We start from the raw sequence: 19,463 nt of genomic DNA, 5'->3' as shown, positions 1-19,463 counted from the left end.
GGGGGTACATACTTGCAGATTATATTTGATAGGTACAAGGGAGCGATGTCATTAAACATTTAAGAATTAGACAAAGGACTTTAAAGTCAACTTGTCTTTTACATTGAGCCAATGAAGGGATTGCCTTAATCCTGAAATAGGAGAGGACTTCCTTACCCTGAATACCAGTCTTACTGCAGCATTGTGTGCTCTTTGCAGCCGTTGGTATTGCTTGGATGGAATACCTGCAAGAATGCCATTGCAGTAATCAAGTTGGAAGTTCACCAGGTATCCCACCACCACTGCATGGTCATCTGCAGGGACAAACAGGACTGCCTTTTTCAAAAGACGCAGAGTGTAGAACACTGTCTGTACCTAAGCACTCACCTGAGCTACACTGCTCAGGTCCTCCTGCCAGATACAGCTGTGGTACCTCACTTTAGTAGCAAATGACAATTCCATACGCAGAAAACAAGGAGTGTGGGGACAATCTGTATATATACACCAAGATTGGCCAAATCCACCTCTCAATCCCAGCAGTACCACTCCTACCTGGATACAGAGAAGAAAATCAGAAAGGATGAAGATATGTTGTACATAGATCAGAAAACCCGTACCTCCAGAAGGGAAAAGAAAACAGCACGACGGACCTCACCCATATGGTACAAGGGCAATTTGTAAGGGAGAGCAGTTCCAGGTGCAGGTACAGCAAACGGTCCAAGTAAACGAAAGGTAATCCACAGGGTTCTAAATACACAAGCCATCACAGAGCAGACAAAACAGTCCAAGAAGAAAATCCAGGTTGAGATAGCATTTCGCCGGACAATGAGGGAAGAAAACAGATGCAGTCCAGGAGACAAGCTGAGGTCGTGTTAACGTGTCGCCAGGTGCAGATGGGAGAAGACGGATTCAATCCAGGAGAAAAGCCATGATCAGAGAGAAAAGTGGAGTTCTGAAAGTTGCCAGAAAAACAGGAGTTAGGAGTTCTAGAAACAGAACCCTGCTCTGGGTTCAGAAAACCATTGAGCAGCAGCGGTCCGTGCATGGTGATATCGTAACTCGCAGTCATGAAGGTTGATGGGGATTGTAGTCCGTATGAGCTTGTTTCCAGCGCCCAGTGAGTCTCCAGCCACTGATGCAGTTCTGTACCCTTCGATGAGTCACAGGAGTTGCGACATAGGGGTAGATTTGGTGTTAGAGGAAACAGTCTGTATCTCCCTTGCTGCACCAAATTATTCATGGGTTAGGTCCAAAACAGAGCAGAAGTTAAGGCCTTGGGTAGAAAGTGGCTGCAGCTTGCATTGTAGGGAGGGTGGCAGGTCAGGTTAAGTGGCAACAAAGCCCACCTCCTCCAACATGCTCCAGATAAACAAACTCCTTGCAAAAAGTCTAGTAAGTCGAAGGTCTCAGGACAGAACATCTAAATTTACCATGAAAACGATCAGCACAGCTAGTACTGGGCAATAGTCAAGCACACATTGGCAGAGATATGCTTACCTTTGGCATGCCTCCTGTGCAGCGGAATGATGGCTCAGGAGCAAAGCGGTCGTCTTGGAAACAAGACAGCATCCAGCAGCACAGGTTAGATACCTGGGCCCACACTTAGAGGCTGGAGTACAGCATGAAGTATGTAATATATATATATTTTAAAATGTGCCCTGGAAAGCCAGTCAGAGAGCCTTAGAAACAGAATACACCAGGCTCTAACCGTAATGAGCAATGGTAGACAAAGGGGACAGTTTTTCTAAACAACCAAAAAAGCAATTATGCAGAAAAACAAGCGATCAGCCAACCTCCTTATAGCACATGGGTCTTTGCAAGTTAAACAAGATAAGAAACCAAAGCACAAAATCAAAAAATGAAAACAAGATGGTTGTCGAGCATCCACGACAGATTGAATGACCCTAAAAGGCAATTAACACAAAGTAAAAAAGAAACAAGCTTGAATAGGCGAAACACTCCAGAGTGCACCTCATGGTTGTCTATAGTGCTTAGAAGTGACAGCGGTGTAGTCTAGGGCACACAATTCTGATAGACAAGGCCTCCAAGTACAATCAGAGTCAGAAAACTGGGTTATATCAGCATCTGCCCTAATGAGCAAAGGGGGGCAGAGGTAAGAGGTTTTAAAAATAGGGATTGGGCTGAAAAGCTGAAGCTCAGACAGTGCAATTGTGCAGGGCAACGGGAGGCTTGGGACCCTCTTGAGGGGGGAATGTGTACTGTGAAGGCATCATGAAGCAAGACACAGACAACAGATTCTGAATTCAAAACAAGCACTTTTATTTAACTTAAATGTCAGGATGGTTGAAGGTCAAACTTGCTCTATACCTAGGTGGGAGTTCCCTACCTAAATGAAACCAAGGAAAGTCCGAGTCCAAGAGTTCAACTGAAGAATCTATGTCCAACACCTATGCTTGCCCTCACAGCTATTGATGTGTAGCGATGTCTGCAACCAACAGAAACAGTGTCCAACAAGGTGCTGAGCCTCTTCCAGCTTGCAGATTCCTTTCAGCTCCCTTTCCCAAGTGTAAAACAGTTCCAGCAAAAAGTCTCAAATGCATCTCTCTTCAGTTTAGGATGATACAGTTGTAAATCAATACTCAGGGTTTGCTTCCCCAAGTACCAAGTAACACAGTTCCAAGCACCAAAGAACCTTGAGACTCCGGTCTCAAGTTAAAGTGTCTCAAGTCTCAGGGTTCCCATCCCCAAGACTTAATTTCAGCAGCACAAAACTATCCTATGTTTTTTCCAAGTTCTTTGCCTCTTTTGTGTCATCTTTTTATGGTGGGTTTTCCATGCGTAAATTGTGACGGTGTTGGAATAATCTTCAAAGCTTTAGTTAGTTCCGCTCTCAATGTAATTTTTTGTTATATGCAATATTCATGTAGTGTGGTATTCAATATGCCTTTCTTTATTTCAATATTTAAAGTTCCATTCACTTTAGAATACAACACATATTGGTTTCACTTGAATGTAAGGTGTCATTCATTTTAGTATGCAACATCTAGTGGTTTTACTCAGATTTGAAAATCCGTTTTACTTCTGAACTTAAGATGTAACAGTTCTGCTCTTTTGCAGGTTTTCACTGTTTGATATTCAAGAAACATGGATTATACTCAATTAGCTATTCAATAGGTAGGGGTTGCACTTGTTAAGTTTTTCATTCAAACCATAGTGTAATATTTCCTTAATTCACTTCTAACGGAATGTACACCCTTTGGAGACTTTCGAAAATCTGCTTTCTCCAACACGCGACCACTCCGATACAAAGTATTCCCAGTCATTCAATATTTGACAATGGATAGAATCGGAGACCTTTGAAAACATCTTTCCTCAAACATGCGACCACTCCGATACAAAGTATTCCTTGAACAACCAAGTTTAAACGCTTGCGCACCGGGTTTCTCAATGGTTTGAAACTCACTGACCATGTTCAAAGACTTCACAGCAGCATGAATCATACATCCTTCTGCTCCTCACATCAGGGGTCCCACTCCTGCCATTCAGGTACCCCTGTGTCGATGCCCTAACACCGGGAAACGAGCATCTTGAATATGCAGAAAAGGGACAGCCTCTCCACACAGCTCCCTTCTTTATGTTCTGTTTGCTCCATGGAGCCCCAGCTCACATGCCACGCTTGCAACATCCTTCCTGCTGCTGCTCCTGCTCCTGTCACTCCTCGACGCACAGGTTTCCCGGTTGTCTCTCATGCTGCTTTTGGGGGCGGGTCTCCTTTTACACACCTGCAGCCCCTGGACAGGCTGCAGGTGTGGATGTCCAATCAGCCCTGCCTGACCACAATCAATGAGACATGTCTGACCTTTACAACTCTTAGCAGGCATCTTTCTCATCCCAGTACCAGAGTGGTGAAAGAGTGTGGTCCTCATTGATCTTAGTTGCCGCTTCTTCGGCCCACTACTGTCAAGTGTCAAATGGGAAGAACTGAGGGGAACTGTCTGACAACAGCCCAGGAAGATGGGGAAAGGGTTGGTTTGGTCACTAAGAGGGAAAGGTGGATTCCATGGCTCACTCATGGGCACCCCACTCTTTTTCACCCTCCTTCTAGGTTTTCAAGGCTTGTCTTTTCTCCTGATGTTATTCTGATCAAAGGGAATGGCATAACAATATCCAACAAAGGCTTCTGGGACTAGGGTATCATCATGGAATGGAAAGGGGAAATGCAGCGTCTCACCTGAGGACATTTCGTTCCCTCTCCCCAAGAACCCTCCACCCAGGTGATCCTCCCTCGCTTCTCCATCCCAGGGTCCTGATCCAAAAACGATGGCCTTTCCCTGGTCACCTGCACAGAGGATCCACAGGGAGTAGATGTGACGATGTCCTCAGGTTTCTCACAGTACCTACAAAGAAAACAAGATAAGAGGCAAAACTACAAAATCAATACAATAAAATGATGGCCAAGCATCCACCACTGCACAAATGCTCCTACAACAAAAACTGGAAATAAATAGGGGAAATGATCATCAGCGCTCCTTAAAATGGAGGGCAATGCTCAAGGTTATTCACCACAACTCTTAAGCTACTTGACAATAAGGTCTAATGTCACAGGCGGCATAAGCGAGTTACGAAGGACCAACCTTTATGGGAAGATCAACATCTAGAAAAATATTCAGCAATCCTGCTTTGGCCCTTGCCCAAAAAGCTTGGTCTCAATTGTGATTGACCTTTGCCTAAACTCAAACCTCTTGCTTTCACACAAAGCTGAAAATAATGTTAAAGGTGTGTCATCAACAAAGGATAATGACCAAACATGTGCAAATAGAAACATGGGACGCTGCTCACACAAAATCCTTCAAAAATGAAATGTTGAAATGCCTATGGTTTAGCAATGAATGTATTCAGAGACATCTTGTTATTGAAGGCTTTAGAGTAAAGCTATAGATCTGGTACATTTTTCCAACTCCTTTGTTAGTGCTGTAGTATATGTGATAAATCCTGTGGAGTCATCACTGATCCCTAGCCAAAGACCTCCTTCCATGTGGCCAGGGGACAGCAGTTGCTGCCTGACCCTGACTCTGCAGCGGTATTATGAGGGACGATCACATGGGAGGAGATGGCTGTCTGGGAGATGTGGTGACCCTATTGGGAGAGGCACGTTATGTTTCCCTTATAAATGAGTAAGACCCTATAATTCTTAAATTCCCGATGGCATGTTGTCACTTTACAAGTCCCTCCCATTGTAGGACTCAAAGAACCCTTTCTGAAAAACACTCCGAGCAGGATAACATTCAAACCTCCAATACACATGACTCACATTTAACATTCTTTGTCTCTGATGATGTTGTCCCAAATAAAAATCCCCAACAAAATCACATTAGAAGAATTATGAATGCTAGGGGCTCTAACTCCCATAATGCCTCGAGTACTGCAACGAAGAAGAAGGTGTTAGTATGGATTGACAAACTCCAGCCAAACACGCAGACCATTTGTTTCAAGAGAGAACAGCTGGGCAGGACATTTAAAAATGGCTTGCACTTTCTATCAGGTGTTGGAGAGAAGAGAAGCAGAGTGAGCAAAGCGGGAAGCAGGACCTCAGGAGAAGGCAGGCACCCAGGAAGGGATCGGGCAGCAGAAAGACAATGCTTTCAAGTTGCCGCTTGTCAGCATTTCTTATTGGAGTGGCAGAAGACCCAGAGGAGTGTGGCAGGCTCCAGGGAAGAGACATTAAAGAACCGGCAGCAGCACCAGCAGAGCTGTTAAGGATGCAATCGCACTCTACAGTGACAGCTTCACCAGCAAGTGAACGCAGAGACGGCGGGAAAGCTGAAAGCGGGTCTGCAAAGCGGGAGAAGTCATTCCTGAGTGAGAACTTCGTTGCAGCAGTATGCCAAAGGTTGGAATGCTTTGAAACACTTATGAGTCAGCGCAGTGATTGTGGGAACCCTGGGGGTACCAAAAAGGCACATAAACAATTGAATACCAACCAAGTAAAGTAGAGACACAGAATTTGCACACATCCTCATGCATGAAAGGTCAAGATGGGGAAAGTTGGAGCAAATGTTATTACAGGCAGATAAATGTTAATGAAGTTGGAAGACACAATTTGTACAAGCCTCCATATTTGAGAAGCCAATATGGGAAAAGTGGGAACAAGCATTGCCCCAAGCAAATGGACATTGATGAAGAAGTTAAAAGATATAACTTGAACAAGTCTCCATATATGAAATGTCAATACAGGTAAAGTTGGAACAACTAATAGCTAAAGCCAATGAAGCGTAGACAGTGCAGTAGTACAATTCTACTATGCTGAAGGACTAAGATAACATTGAATGAAGTATAAAAGAAGCATACCCGGCATTGAGCCTTTGGGGAAAAGACCCCTGGCAGGGGAGGATACCAGGGGGATCTATAAAACCCAGAGAGTGGGATTCCTGGCAGGGCAGTGCACCAGATAATCCTTGTAGAGTACACGAAATAGAAGGACATTGTGAATAGATACCTGGCAGGAGAGTATACCAGGAAGTTATCTTTAGGAAGTTGCTATATAAAAGAGACATTCGTGCCATCCTTAGAAAGATATTGTGTGAAAGATGTTTTTTCCATCTTTTGAGTGTTTGCTGCACGAAAGATAACATTGGGCCTCATTCCGAGCATGCCAGTATCCTGGCGGAAGAGCTGCCAGGATACCAGCATTTAGTACTTACCTTTACTGCACTCGCCGCAGAATTACGAGTGCCGGCGGGACGGTGTAAATCCCCATTCCTGGAGTCCCATAGGACCACTTGAGGGGATTACTGCCACCGGGAATGAGGGCTTTTTTGGCCGGTTAGGTGCCTGGCTTACCTCCATCATTTAGCTGGAGGTAACCCAGGTGCCTCACCGGCAACCCCGTAGTCGGGCGGTCCTGTAAAGTGCCGGTATCCACAGATACTGGAACTTTTTTACCAGATCATCCAACTCGAATGAGCCCCATTGTTTGGAAAATACACTTTCACCATCCTTTTGGAAACATTCCTGCCATCCTGTAGAGAACATTGTTTGGCAAAGACACTTTTGCCATCATTTCTGAAACAATCCATGGGAAGGGAGATATGCTCTGTATCCAAGGATGTGTCCTTGGTAGAAGCTATTTTTGTTGGATTTATTTATTTGCTTTACATTTGGACACATTTTGTCTAAACCTAGATTAGAGGATGGGTTTCTTACACTTCTTAATTGTTTCATTTCTAGTGTGAGGGTCAGATGTGTTTTGGACAGAAGGACAGTTTTCTTAAGTTTGACAACAAGTGACAGACAGACCTTTAGTTTGAGTTTCCTATGTAAGGAAACTCTCTAGGGTAGGGACAAAGAGGCCCCTTTTTCTTTAAATAAAGATGCCTGATGTTGAAAACACTACCACTCTGTGTCTGTCTCTCATTTCTGACTCCTCACATATCCATAACAATTAGCATTGACTGAAGAACACAATCATTCTTGCAAAGCACCTGTTACATTGTGTGATTACAGAAAACAATGCAATATTAAGTGGTGGAAGCATGTAGCTTAGGTAGCTTTCCTAAAGCGCAATATTCATGCAGCCAAGAACAATGGTGCTTACAAATGTATTGTGCAACAGCTTATCGACACCCAGACATAACTACAATTATTTATACTGACATGTTACATTATGTGAACATTCAATATTTGGAAAAAAATATAAGAAGTGATGATTCACGACTTAATTATGTGTTCGTAACACGTATGAACACATCCCCACAAGATTTGTTTAATGAATGCACTGATGATCAGAGGTTAAGCGAGCACGGTAAATGAAATGTCCTCAGATTCTGTGGGAAATGTGGCATCTAACAAGCAAAATTCACATAAGAGACATGAGATTTTAAATGGTATAGTCAGCTGTTGAGGCAACAGAGAAATTAAGAATTTTGCATTGCTCTAAGCATTGAATAAGGAACGGGAGGATCTAGATCTTGATTTGTGGGCACCGTTTAATAATTTATATGGTTGATTTTTGGTTTTTATCAAAGGGTACATGGTGGATATTGTTTGAGTAGCTTTGTGCTGTGGGTGTGTGTGTTTAATGTTTATTTGTAGTTTTGTTTTTATTGGTTGCTGTATTATGGGATGTTTACTTTATATTATTGCTGGTTATTCTCAGTTTTAAAAGTTGTTTTTAATATGACTAGGAAAAAACATGCTTTTGTGGTTGTTATGACTTAATGTATTCCAGATGTTTTCTGTTTATCCCAGATAGTTGATTCTTCATGAAAATGGATAAAGTTTAAAAAAAAGAATTTAGCATTACATAAAACTGTTGGCGTTGCATTCTACAAATAATGTAATCTGATGGAAGTTAATGCTTGGTATTAACCAACACAATCTGTGCATTTGAATTAAACACATTTGTGTCTCACACTTCTATACAATTGAGCGTAGACTTGTGGAAGCGATTGTATTAAATGAACACATGGAATTTTAGTGGCACAATTAAAAGGGTAATGCTGAATAGCGTGATTCTTCCTATGCCACTTGTGAGTCATATGTTTGCAACATGCAAACAGAACTGTCAATTCAATTTGGCAGTCATCCAGGTATCTAGAGGCTGTGAGGCCGAGGGACTAGTGTTTAGAGCAGTTTTGTGCATGGTCGCTTAAGAACTTTTAATAACTAGTAGCATTAACACAGTATATGTTTTAATAAAGCTATCAAATGTAAATCCATGTGTGGTTCCTATTTAAGTGTTAGATAGGGCCAGAGGCCTCAGATGCCAGAGTTGACCGAAAAGGTGTTTAATACCTTTGCTAATACAACTGGTCAGAGAATGATGTTGTAGATATAATGAGACTTCCCACATGTAAATTGCATATCCTAGAAGACTATATTAAGTTATTTTATTAAGGTACCAAATAGGTCACCCCACCAAAATAACATCTTCAGCCTTGGCACAAGGCCACAACGGATGATGCTCTAGAAACGGTGAGGACTGAAGGCCAGTAGGGAGGGTTATTCTGAAGTCTGCGATTTACATTAACCCCAGAGTAGGTAGGAATTGCTAAGTAGGGGCTAAAAATGAACACAGGGGATCTCTACGGAAATTGTAGGGTGGTCAGTCATAATTTAGAAAAAAAAATGTGGAATGTCAAAAATGTCGAAAAAATAATGTCGAAAAAAAAAATGTCGAATGTATTATTTTTTTATTTATATGTATTTTTTGGCTTTGGTAAGTATAAAAAATGGGTAAAATAAAAAACAAAATAAAAAAAGGGGGTTGGGGGAACCCCCCATTAAAAAAAAATACATTGAAAAATAAATTAGACATTTTTTTTTCCGACATTTTTTTTCTAAAAAATGACTTTCGACATTATTGTTTTCTACATTATCACTATAAACCAAATTGTAGCACTAGCATTGGCTTCACTTTACAGAACAATAGAGTCACTAGAGACACTATTTGAAATCCCTCAGCTATGTCCTTAAAGTGATAAAGGCTTTTAAGATGACAGATTCTGAGAAATGTAAATGTTAACACATGTGAGAGTTTACCAAGACAATGAACTGAACATAAATAGCCAAATCAGTCTTCTAGGTTATGTGGTTACCGTATAGCTGGACCATTCTTTCTCAAAGCCTAAAAGATGTCAAATATTATTGAAGAATGAATTAACCTACTGATATATGACAAAGGTGTCAAATATTATTGAAGAATAAACTAACGTACTGATATATGACAACAGGTGAAAACCTGATCCAGCGCCAGCGTACAATAGGGTTCCAATCCCCACAAACAAGTATGATCAATCCATGTTTTACTCCCAACAACTCAGTAACCAGACCAAAGGTCCTCCTGGATGAGTTTGAAAAACTTGTGACTGCTTGTTAACATAAGAGAATTTTGTGTAAAAGTAAAGCAATGTCAAAAATCTTTGAATAGTGTCTTGACCAACCTTAATACTTATATTTTTCGAGAAGAAATCATAAAATGTGAGAGAGCCAACATGCCGGAAGGTAGAGATGATTGCATCCGGCTATTTTTGGCGAATGGCTGGCTGGTGGATGGGCTATTATCTATTGACCTTTATACGTATCCCTGAACAGGCTCGTAAATCTCCCTGCACCCACGGGCTTTGGGATATGAGTGATCAACTGCAAGCTATGGCGAGGCGAGTAGAATTGAAGCGGGCAGAACAACAGCTAGCCAAGCTCGAGCGGGGGAAGATTGGAATGAGGGACTCGACTATGTGGATTGACCACTATTGTCTTGTTAGAATGAAAGAACCCCCTCGCCTATTGATTCACCTGTACTGGCAACCAATGTGACGGGTGTGGGCTGTAGGTTGTTATCATGAAATGTTACCAGTTTACAAAGGCATATCGCAGACAAGGATTGGCTACATTGTATCCACGATTTTGATCTGGTATGTCTGCAGGAAACATGGTTAATGGGAATGGTGGATCTACAAAGCTTTAGTTCATTTATGACACCAGCAAGTAAAGGTCCTCGGGGGAGGCCAAAGGGAGAATTGTTAGCCTCAAGGTTGGCTTACATTTTAGTGCGTGGCAAACCGGCTCTAGTGATCTGCAATGCTTAGGAGCAAATAATAAGGATGGGAGAAAAGTAGTTTTGGCTAACATATATAATAAACCCTTTGATGGAACCGCACTCTAGAGTATCAAGAGGATGCTAGAGATAATCTGCGAGCTTGAGCAGGATGGCATGGTAAATCCAGTGATTCTAGCAATGGGGGATATTATTTGCAGCTGGAACCCCTTGAGGATTTTGTGGGCCTATGGGATGATTTGGATCTTGCATGGGATACACCCATGTTGGTGTGTGATAAACCACCACGATCACACCAACATGCGGTTGAGGCATCACGTATTTTGTATGAAGCTAACTCACAAGCATTGAATGGTAGAATAAACCCAGACCAACCAGCGCAACATATATATGTTGAGCAAAATGGTAGATCAAGGATCAACTACATTTGTATAAGTGTAAGTGATTGGGGTAATGTTGTTAGTCTGGAAGTACTCAAGCGCAGTGAGAGGGACCATCGCCCAGTATCGGGTGTCTTTACTGGTGTTGGGCAAAAGGAGGGTACGGATAGTGCTTGGCTGATGCTGTAGCAATCATAACGACGGGCTAGGGTAGGCGCAGTATCAAATGGAGGACCACTGATTTTATTGCCATTAAACCATGCCTATATGTACAAATTGAATATCAACTGGCAGTAATTTGTAGAGAGGACACTACCAGCATTATGACCAGTTATGCTGAGATGGCATCAACAAAGTTTTCCTTTTTTACTAAAGCTGTAAGTAAAGTACGGTAGGCAGCTGTTTTTAAAACAAATGGTATGATGATGATTGCAGAATAGCCAAGGACAATATATTACAGTACCTAAAGAATGTTAATACAGCAGATAAACAACATTTAAGGCAACATGGGGAAACCTACAAATCCATTCTCCAGATCTTTCCGGCCGATTGGTGCCAACCTTTTGGCAACTTGTTTATGAGTGAGTCAAATGATGATGGGGAGCTCTGGTCGCAAAGGATCCACCCACTGGGAGAGGAGGTCAACAAAATAATAATTACGATAAAGGTGGTGAAGGGGGCAATCGAGTCACTAGGTGCAGGGAAGGCGCCTGTTCCTGACAAGATGCTCAGAGATCTCTTTAAAAATGAGATTAACATTTGGGCACCTGTATTGAGTTGTGTCTTTAATGCAGTTGCATCATGTGGCAATGTTCCAAACTCCTGGCGTAATGCAGAAATAATACCTACTTTTTAGAAAAGTTGACAGGAATAGTCCTGAGAACTACAGGCCCATATCCCTGTTGGTTGGTGCCGGGAAGAGCTATGCCAAAGTGCTGCTCAACCGATTACAGACATGGGTAAATGAGATCGAACCTATCAATCCCCTACAAGATGGGTTCAGGCAGGTATTGGGACTGTTGATCAGGGTTTCTGACTAGAACTGATTCTAGCAAAATATGTCCTGCTTAGCTGGGAATTACCCCAAAAAACGAATTAGAAAATAACGAAGTAGAAATGACTGAGTTTTTCAGGTCTAATTTTTGCAGGATTTTTGTACATTTTTATAAAAAAATAGGTGTAAGGGTATAAATTAAGGTAGGGGGAAGAGGTGAGGGGATTGGGGGGGGGGGGTCTTCCCGCACATTATTAAAAAAAGTGCATAAACCCAAAAGTAATTTTAGTTTTTCAACCAAAAACATCTCAGACATTTCTACTTCGAGGTTTTTGTCTGGTCATTTCACGGACATTCAGGTCTATGCAATTTTTGTTGACCTACGCATGGCTTTTGGCAGTGTCCCGCGTGGACTATTGTGGGAGGCCTTGCAGAGAAAGGGTGTTCCGGGGAATCTAGCTTGGTGCATATGGCCTCTATATGTGGGAAAACAAGGCTACAGTTAAGTGGGGCTTGTGAGGGGAGCTAACCACTCCCCTGGCTGTTGAGAGGGGGGTACGACACTGTTGTGTGTTGGCTCCCCTTCTCCTCTGCCTATATATTGCCTATATATTGATGAACTAATAGAAGAGCTTCCAAAAAGAACTTGTAGACACAAAGCTGGACCCTCCTAAATTTGGCATAAATAGGGTTCCTGCATTATTCTTTGCGGATGATGCTGTCATTTTGGCTACATTCCCTATGGGTTTTAGAGATAATTAAGATATATTTGTTCGGAAATGCAAAGGTCTACGACACCTGGTAATAAACACAGAGAAAACCAAGCTAACGATATTCAGGCATTGCCTATTCAAGAGACACACCCTAAAGATCGAGGTAGAAGGTAATACTCTGGAGCAGGTGAATATGTATGATTACCTTAGGATTCGATTCTCAGAGAACCGCTCATGGTCTTCTAGCCAGCAGGTAAAAGCAACAGCTACATATTATGGGGGCATACACCATTTTTTGTACACTCATGGTAGAGGAGCAATCTCACCGGCACTACAATTGTATAGGTCACAAGGCTTGACGGATATGGGTTGTTTGACCTAAACAACTTGACCTACTGCCGATTTGACTGAATTTTTTGGGTCAAATTCTATTTTACCTACTGCGCAGGGAAACCCCCCGCAACCCACCCTAATGCAGGGGGAAGGCCCCGCGCCCCCGACTTCCCCCCACCTCAACCTTTTCCCTTACCCCACAACTATTTTTTTATTAAAATATACCATTAGACCTACCGAATTCGACCAAAAAGATGCAGTCAAATCGGAGGAGGTAAAATTAGCATTGGGTCAACTATGCCAATACCGCCTTGACAGCAGCTCTTTATGGGGCAGAATTGTGGCGACACCTAAAGGTTCCCGCTCTGAGTGTATCTGAGAATGACTTTTTGAGAGATGTTCTCATGCAACCACGAGGAGCACCACTGGCTACCCTCCGCTGGGAGTGTAATCTACAGCCCATCATAGCAGAGACCTGACTGCTTTTAAAGTGGATTCGAATAAGGACTAAACCGGGACTACATGATTATCGAGCAGCTCTCAGCAGTTTTCTTTGTTTGAATGGGTAAAGATCAATCTCATGGTTCAGGTTTGTCCACAAGGAACTGCCGAGGCTGGACCTGGCTCTATTATGGGACAATCCTGAAAACATGAGGCCCAATTGTGAACAACAGATAAGGGAGGCATGCCAAACCCAATATCAAATGCAACAGGAATGTCTAATTTTGAGCACTGGACGCTTGTATATATCATCCAAACAAACTGCTGTCTTTGGAAACTCCTGGATACGCACGTGCACTTTTTATCCAACTACAAACACTAAAAGTGGTAACTTTTACGGTGAAGTGGAAGATTACCAACAAGCTGAGTTGCCCAGTCTGTGGTGTGGCAGAGGGGACAGTGGGCCACTTCCTGCACCTCTGCAAGGGTTAGAAAGATATAAGATCCTACTATTTGATGCCCTTATTTAACCACAAAGGTGTACGGACCATTAATTCTGTGTTGGATTTGTGCAAGACCACTAATGATTTAAATGCATTCTTTGTATCTAAATTCCTACTTCGGGCATGGTTAAGCAGGTCTAGATGTGCTAACTTGGTTTTAACTTGATCTTATTTGATGAAATGTTAATGTGAGTAGTTTTTATTATATGCAAATGGTATTTACATTGTAGATTTCTATCAAATGTCTTAATGCTTTTAAGGTAAAAATGCAGAATAAAGCAATATCATCATCACTTATATTTTAAAGTGAATGATGAGGACGTGTTTACACATATTGTCTTTTGAGATGGATATTTATTTCTTGACTGACTTCACCGAGACAAAAATATTGACCTCATAATTGTAATGTTGGTGTCATCGGTTAGATTGCCCATTCAAGTAAATATAAAAAGTAACATCACGTTTCAATTTATAAATAATAACGTGGGATAAAGAAATATTGTGAAATATCCTGGAGAACTAGACTATAGGATTTCTCAATGTAATACTAGAACACCCTGGAAATATCAAGATTATTCTGTTGCAATAAAAAGTTTCATAACCTCCGCAGATTCCCAGTTGAGAAAGCACAATGCTCATGGCTTTTTATTTTGGTTTACCTCTGAGGATGTGCATATCACTAGAACCCAATCGATACAGATCATAAATCCTACTGGGAGTACAAAACAGAAGTGAACCACATTACCAGCAGCAGGCTTAGCACATACTTGAAATTGCATGGAGCGGTGTTTGGACGCAGGGTCCCCTGGGTCTGACTGTGATCATGTCTGTACAGAGGATTCATGTAGTCAACACGATTTTTCCACAGGTGATCCCAGAGCGAGAAGGTTTTTTCTTTAATTCTGAAAATAACGGTACAAAGAAAACACTTAAAAATGCAGGCTGTGATTCTTGAGCAAGGTGACATATTGGTAGCTATTCATGCATCTGTCTAATACTACCAACATCCCACATAATATTTTATTTTTTGACTTTTTTGCCCGGAATACTGTAATTTGAACAGGAACTCACTTTTTAGCAATCCTGCACTGTATGCGATAAATTAAGGGGCAGGTAGGAGGCGCTTATATTGAATCAAGGATATAAAGTTTAGAGCTTCTGAAAAAACATTGTCATTGATACAAGTTTAATCGCCCATTTTTAAATGCATTGTTTGGTAAATGCATTGGTGGCTTAAGGACTGTGTGGCTTGTGCTTCACATTGTTCTAAAATGGAATATCGGGTTCACTGCTACCCGTCATGCCCAAATGCTCCCTCCAACGGAGTCACCCATCCAAAGGCATTCAATTATCATTCTAAAACTATTCTGAAATAGCATTTCAGATGAGTCCATAATGTTGAAACATCTGAACATAGACTGAACTGACCAGAGGTTATTACCCCACCAGTAGGTGCTCTTCCAACAATCCTCAAAGTACTACTACCATCATAGCCAAATGCTGCCCCCAAAAGGGACATTTATGCAGCAGCATTTAATCCAGATTTCTCAATTACATAACCTCTTTTTTGTAAGCTTTTCTAAATTAGAAATGTTTTGATTCATGTAGCATTTCATGTGGATCCACATACAAATTCTGTAATAAATAGATGTCACTATTATTACCCACTGGATGAAGGACTGAGTTGGCAGGACCAAGCATCAAACCCATGTCTCACAGCACGTTCCCTGGAGTGGGCCCCACTCATCTGCTTGCACCCCCTTCTGTAGGGGTGCTGGCTCCTGTCTTGTTCACCCACTTGACTTGGTTTTTGCGCTCAAGATCAGGCTGCCCGATGCCCTGGAATCCCTTAAAAGATGGTGCTGCTGGATCCCTTGTAAGAAACCTCATGGCACCAGATGCCATGGCACAATTGCTGTAGGAGGGTCGTTTGACACAATAATCTGCTGAGTCAGTTTCATCCGGTACCCTTGAGTCAGTGCTCATAGAAGTTGACCCCACTCCTCTCCTTACATGCCCGCTCATGTGGGTGCTGGAGCCTCCATCATTTTCCCATTCGATTTGGTTTTCACTCTCAAGATCGGCTGGCCTGGGCCTCCCATCAGAGATGGCTGTGCCAAGGACCGAGCCCCTGGGCTCCAGTTGCTGTGGCACAATTGGCTGTGACAGGCCTTGTGACCTGGCCTCGCTCCCTCCTATACCACCTCCACAGGGCTGCCTGAAGGAGAGGCCAATAAATGGTAATGACCCTTAGCCTATGGCCCTGGTACGTGTTACCCTCTACGCAGCCCAGCCTACCAAATGCCAATCATGTTGGCAGAGGATCGTGTGAGCACCCTGTTCCAATGCCTTTCCGCCAGATGCCTGTTACTTAGTCAAGCTTGGTATTCCTTCGGCTTTGAAATGGCAGGACCACTATCCTCAGTCTTAGACCTCCCTTTAACATAGTCCTAAAACTTCTGCCCATAACGCTCCTAATGCCCAGCACATCCCCTGCTCCCATCAAGTCATTATTGGCATTTCTCTGCAGATTTACTTATGTGTCCTTTACCCACCATTCTTCTCGTCTGTTCTCCTCTCTCACTTATTTCCTCCTATACCCTCTTTTCCCCCCACTCTTGCTTCTAGCATGATCTGAATAATGCCTTTGTGGCATTTAGGCCTTTCTACTGTCTTTGTACCTACTGATCCCCCTATCCTTCGACTTCCAAAAAGAAAATAATTATTAAGACTATACATAATATGCTACATCATGGGACCTTAAGCATATGCAGAGATGCTACGGTTCATAGCATACAGTTTAAGGCATTTTGTATTTATGTAAGAGCAGGATGTCATTTGGAACAGAAATTACTTCCAAAGTTGGCAATAACAGAGCAGAGACAGTCCAAGTATAATGTGCCTTTATAGAGTAGTCAGAGCATAAAGCAGGAGAGGGGGTCGGGTGGCTAGTTTGTAATTGAGGTTTGGGGTCATTCTTCTATTGCTAGAAGGTGGAGTTTGAGCCTTCTTTTAAAGAGTTACACTGAATATATGGCTTTGACGGGCAGGGTTAGAACAGCGCAGTAGCATGGGGGCAAGTAGAGAGAAAGGAGCAGAAAGAGGCACAGGTGGGAAGGTGACTAATAGGTGTGAAGAGATGTGGAATGAAGAGTTCCAGCAAGCGGGCCGGGATGAAGACCATAGATGTATTTAGAGCCGATTAACAGGAGGTTAAAGAGAGTGATTTTGCAAGGATAGCCATTCAGCGTGGTGACAGTACATAGTGGTGAGGAGGATCTGTGAAGTTTGAAAAGGCTGCATATTGCGAAGTTGAGGACTTTGTTGAGGGGAGCCAAAGAGTAGAGGGGCAGAGCAAAATGTTGACTCACACAATAATCAAGTTTGCTCAGGAGTAAAGATAAGGGTTTTTAGTGGGGAAGTCTGAGGTGTGGGCATATTTTTAGAATGTTGAGGAGGTTGAGTCTGGTTGTGGTGGTAGAGTTTCAGTTCATGATCAAAGGGAACTGCAGGGTTGCTAGCCATGGGTGAGGGTGTGAGGAGGTCAGGGGGAAAGATATGGGAGAGTGGAGTTGTCATTTGAGGCAGTGAGACAGATCAGTCTTTGAAGAGTTTAGCATACGGCAGGATAGAGCCACTCAGTGGTCTCTGGTAGTTAGGCAGTTTGTTATACATTCAGAGATTGCAGGGGTGATGGAGGAGAACATCAGAGTATCATCAGCAAAGAGGTAGCCCACATATTTAGGTACCTCACATTCAAGCTCAGGGGCTACAACCAAAAGCTAGCTAGCCCTGCGTCCTGACAGTCTGGACATTAGCGTAGCCCCAGATCTTTTCCAGACCTAGCAACACTCCTGCCCCTGCCAGTGAACAATATACCAGATTATACATTTTCAGCATAGTTTCGCAAAATGTAGAGGGTAACGCGAAACCACAGAAAAGGAAACGTAGCAACAAAATGGGAAGGAAATAGGAGGCATCGTGGGAAGTTCCTTCTTATTCTCTCCTTCTCCTCAGGAAGGTCTCGGAATGCAGCCTTAGGTCACAAACTCTGCCATGAACCTTTCTCCCATGTCTCTGTGCTTTGAAACGATGTATCTTATTGCAAGGAAGCATGTTACAAAACATAATAATAAATGAACCTATCCTCTCGTCCTTACAGTCCTTACCCTCCACCAACATGATCCTTTCCATGTTTGTTACTCCGAGGTTGTAATTCCTCATGGCTAGGTTTACTAAAGGTTTTGGTAGAGCTAATCTCACAAGAATCAAGCATGTTAAAGACTAAAGCTTTGCCTGAATGTGGGCAAAATCATTGCCATTTACTGAAATTAAGACCTTGTGTGTATTTTACAGTTTTAACCACTCTGTCCTGCGGATTCAATGCAGGATTTCGAGTAGAGAAGGGTTGGTGTTATTCCCCATTTTTTTTTTTAGTTCACTGAATGTTAGATTTACCACAAGTGGTAATTCCACAACAGTAAATCTGTCAAAAAGCTTGAGGTGAATCCTCCACTTTACCTCCATACACAGTATTAGGAGTGCAGGAACTGTAGGTAAAGTGATAGTAATTACATTATTGCAATTTTTTCCCCATACTGCAGAACTTGTAATGAGGCCACTAGTATCTTGTTGGTCCAATGCACTACTGAACCTGTACTGGAACCCAGATGCCAAGGATTATCACACCTTTGTTGAATGTGTCATGAAAGGGTTGGACTGGATATACGTTGAGATGGAGGGTGCATGGATAATCATCTGTGGCGACTTAAACCTTGAGTGCCTCTGTCCTGCGTCAAGACTCACTGGAGGGACAGTGAAATTAGAGATTATGGCAGAAAGACTGTCATAAAATGAAACTGAAGTGCTGGAAACAGAATCTGTATGTAGAGACAGCAAGAAATAGACTCTGAATTAATCCAAGGATAGTACCCCGTCTTACGGAAAGACTAAACGCTTAGCAAGGGAGTGATCCATAGGCTGTAGAATATAAACCAACTTTAGCACTCTTTAGAGAAGAAATAATGAAAAGTTAAAAAGCTACATGAAAGCCAAAACACTATCTGACGCACTAGTGACAACAATGAAACAGCAACGGCATTGCGATCTTAGGTTACTAAAAGCCCTTCCAAATGTCTCGAGAGATCAACCAGTCACAAGGATGAAATACAGTAACTGGATCCCATCTCACAGAGCCATTCTCTATCAGAACGATGCAGAACATATTATGCAGGCCATTGACTCAAAATATGAGAAACGTATGACAATTGCTAAACAGCAGAGAAAATGGCAACAGTAAATCACAACTAAACAAGTCCATGAGAGTTTGTGGGTCGGCCATTTTAAAACCCTTTTCACCAGGGGTGTCCCGGAGAAAGAAGAGATGCATATTGAAAAAAAGAGCCATGGTTAATCCATTTTGATAAAGATTAAATCCGGGGTATCATAATAATCCCAGAGCACCAGGCCCGGATGGATTAACAAACCCTATGCTGAAAAAAGCCCCTGAAGCCTGGACAGACTTCTGCTTGATCTTGTTTGAAAGGATCGTAAGATGTACAAGAGTTCCAGTCTCCTGGAAATGAGCAGTAGTGGTCCCTATCT

At 42.4% G+C, this 19,463-nt stretch overlaps 1 protein-coding gene across 2 annotated transcripts in view; it reads right to left on the bottom strand.

Moving 5' to 3' along the window:
- MTMR7 (myotubularin related protein 7) overlaps positions 1-19,463 on the bottom strand; it is a 591,157-nt gene that overhangs the window by 90,098 nt on the left and 481,596 nt on the right. For both annotated transcript variants that reach the window (XM_069631578.1, XM_069631577.1), the window contains exon 12: positions 14,627-14,761. In XM_069631578.1, the coding sequence (XP_069487679.1) occupies positions 14,627-14,761 (135 nt within the window). The remainder of the gene's footprint in view (positions 1-14,626; positions 14,762-19,463) is intronic.

This window comes from Ambystoma mexicanum, chromosome 6q (genome assembly GCF_040938575.1).
Source record: "Ambystoma mexicanum isolate Mex_15411 chromosome 6q, UKY_AmexF1_1, whole genome shotgun sequence".
In the NCBI taxonomy this organism is placed as follows: Eukaryota; Metazoa; Chordata; class Amphibia; order Caudata; family Ambystomatidae; genus Ambystoma; species Ambystoma mexicanum.
Note: the sequence above shows the minus strand (reverse complement) of the source record. Positions and strands in the feature narration are given on the sequence as shown.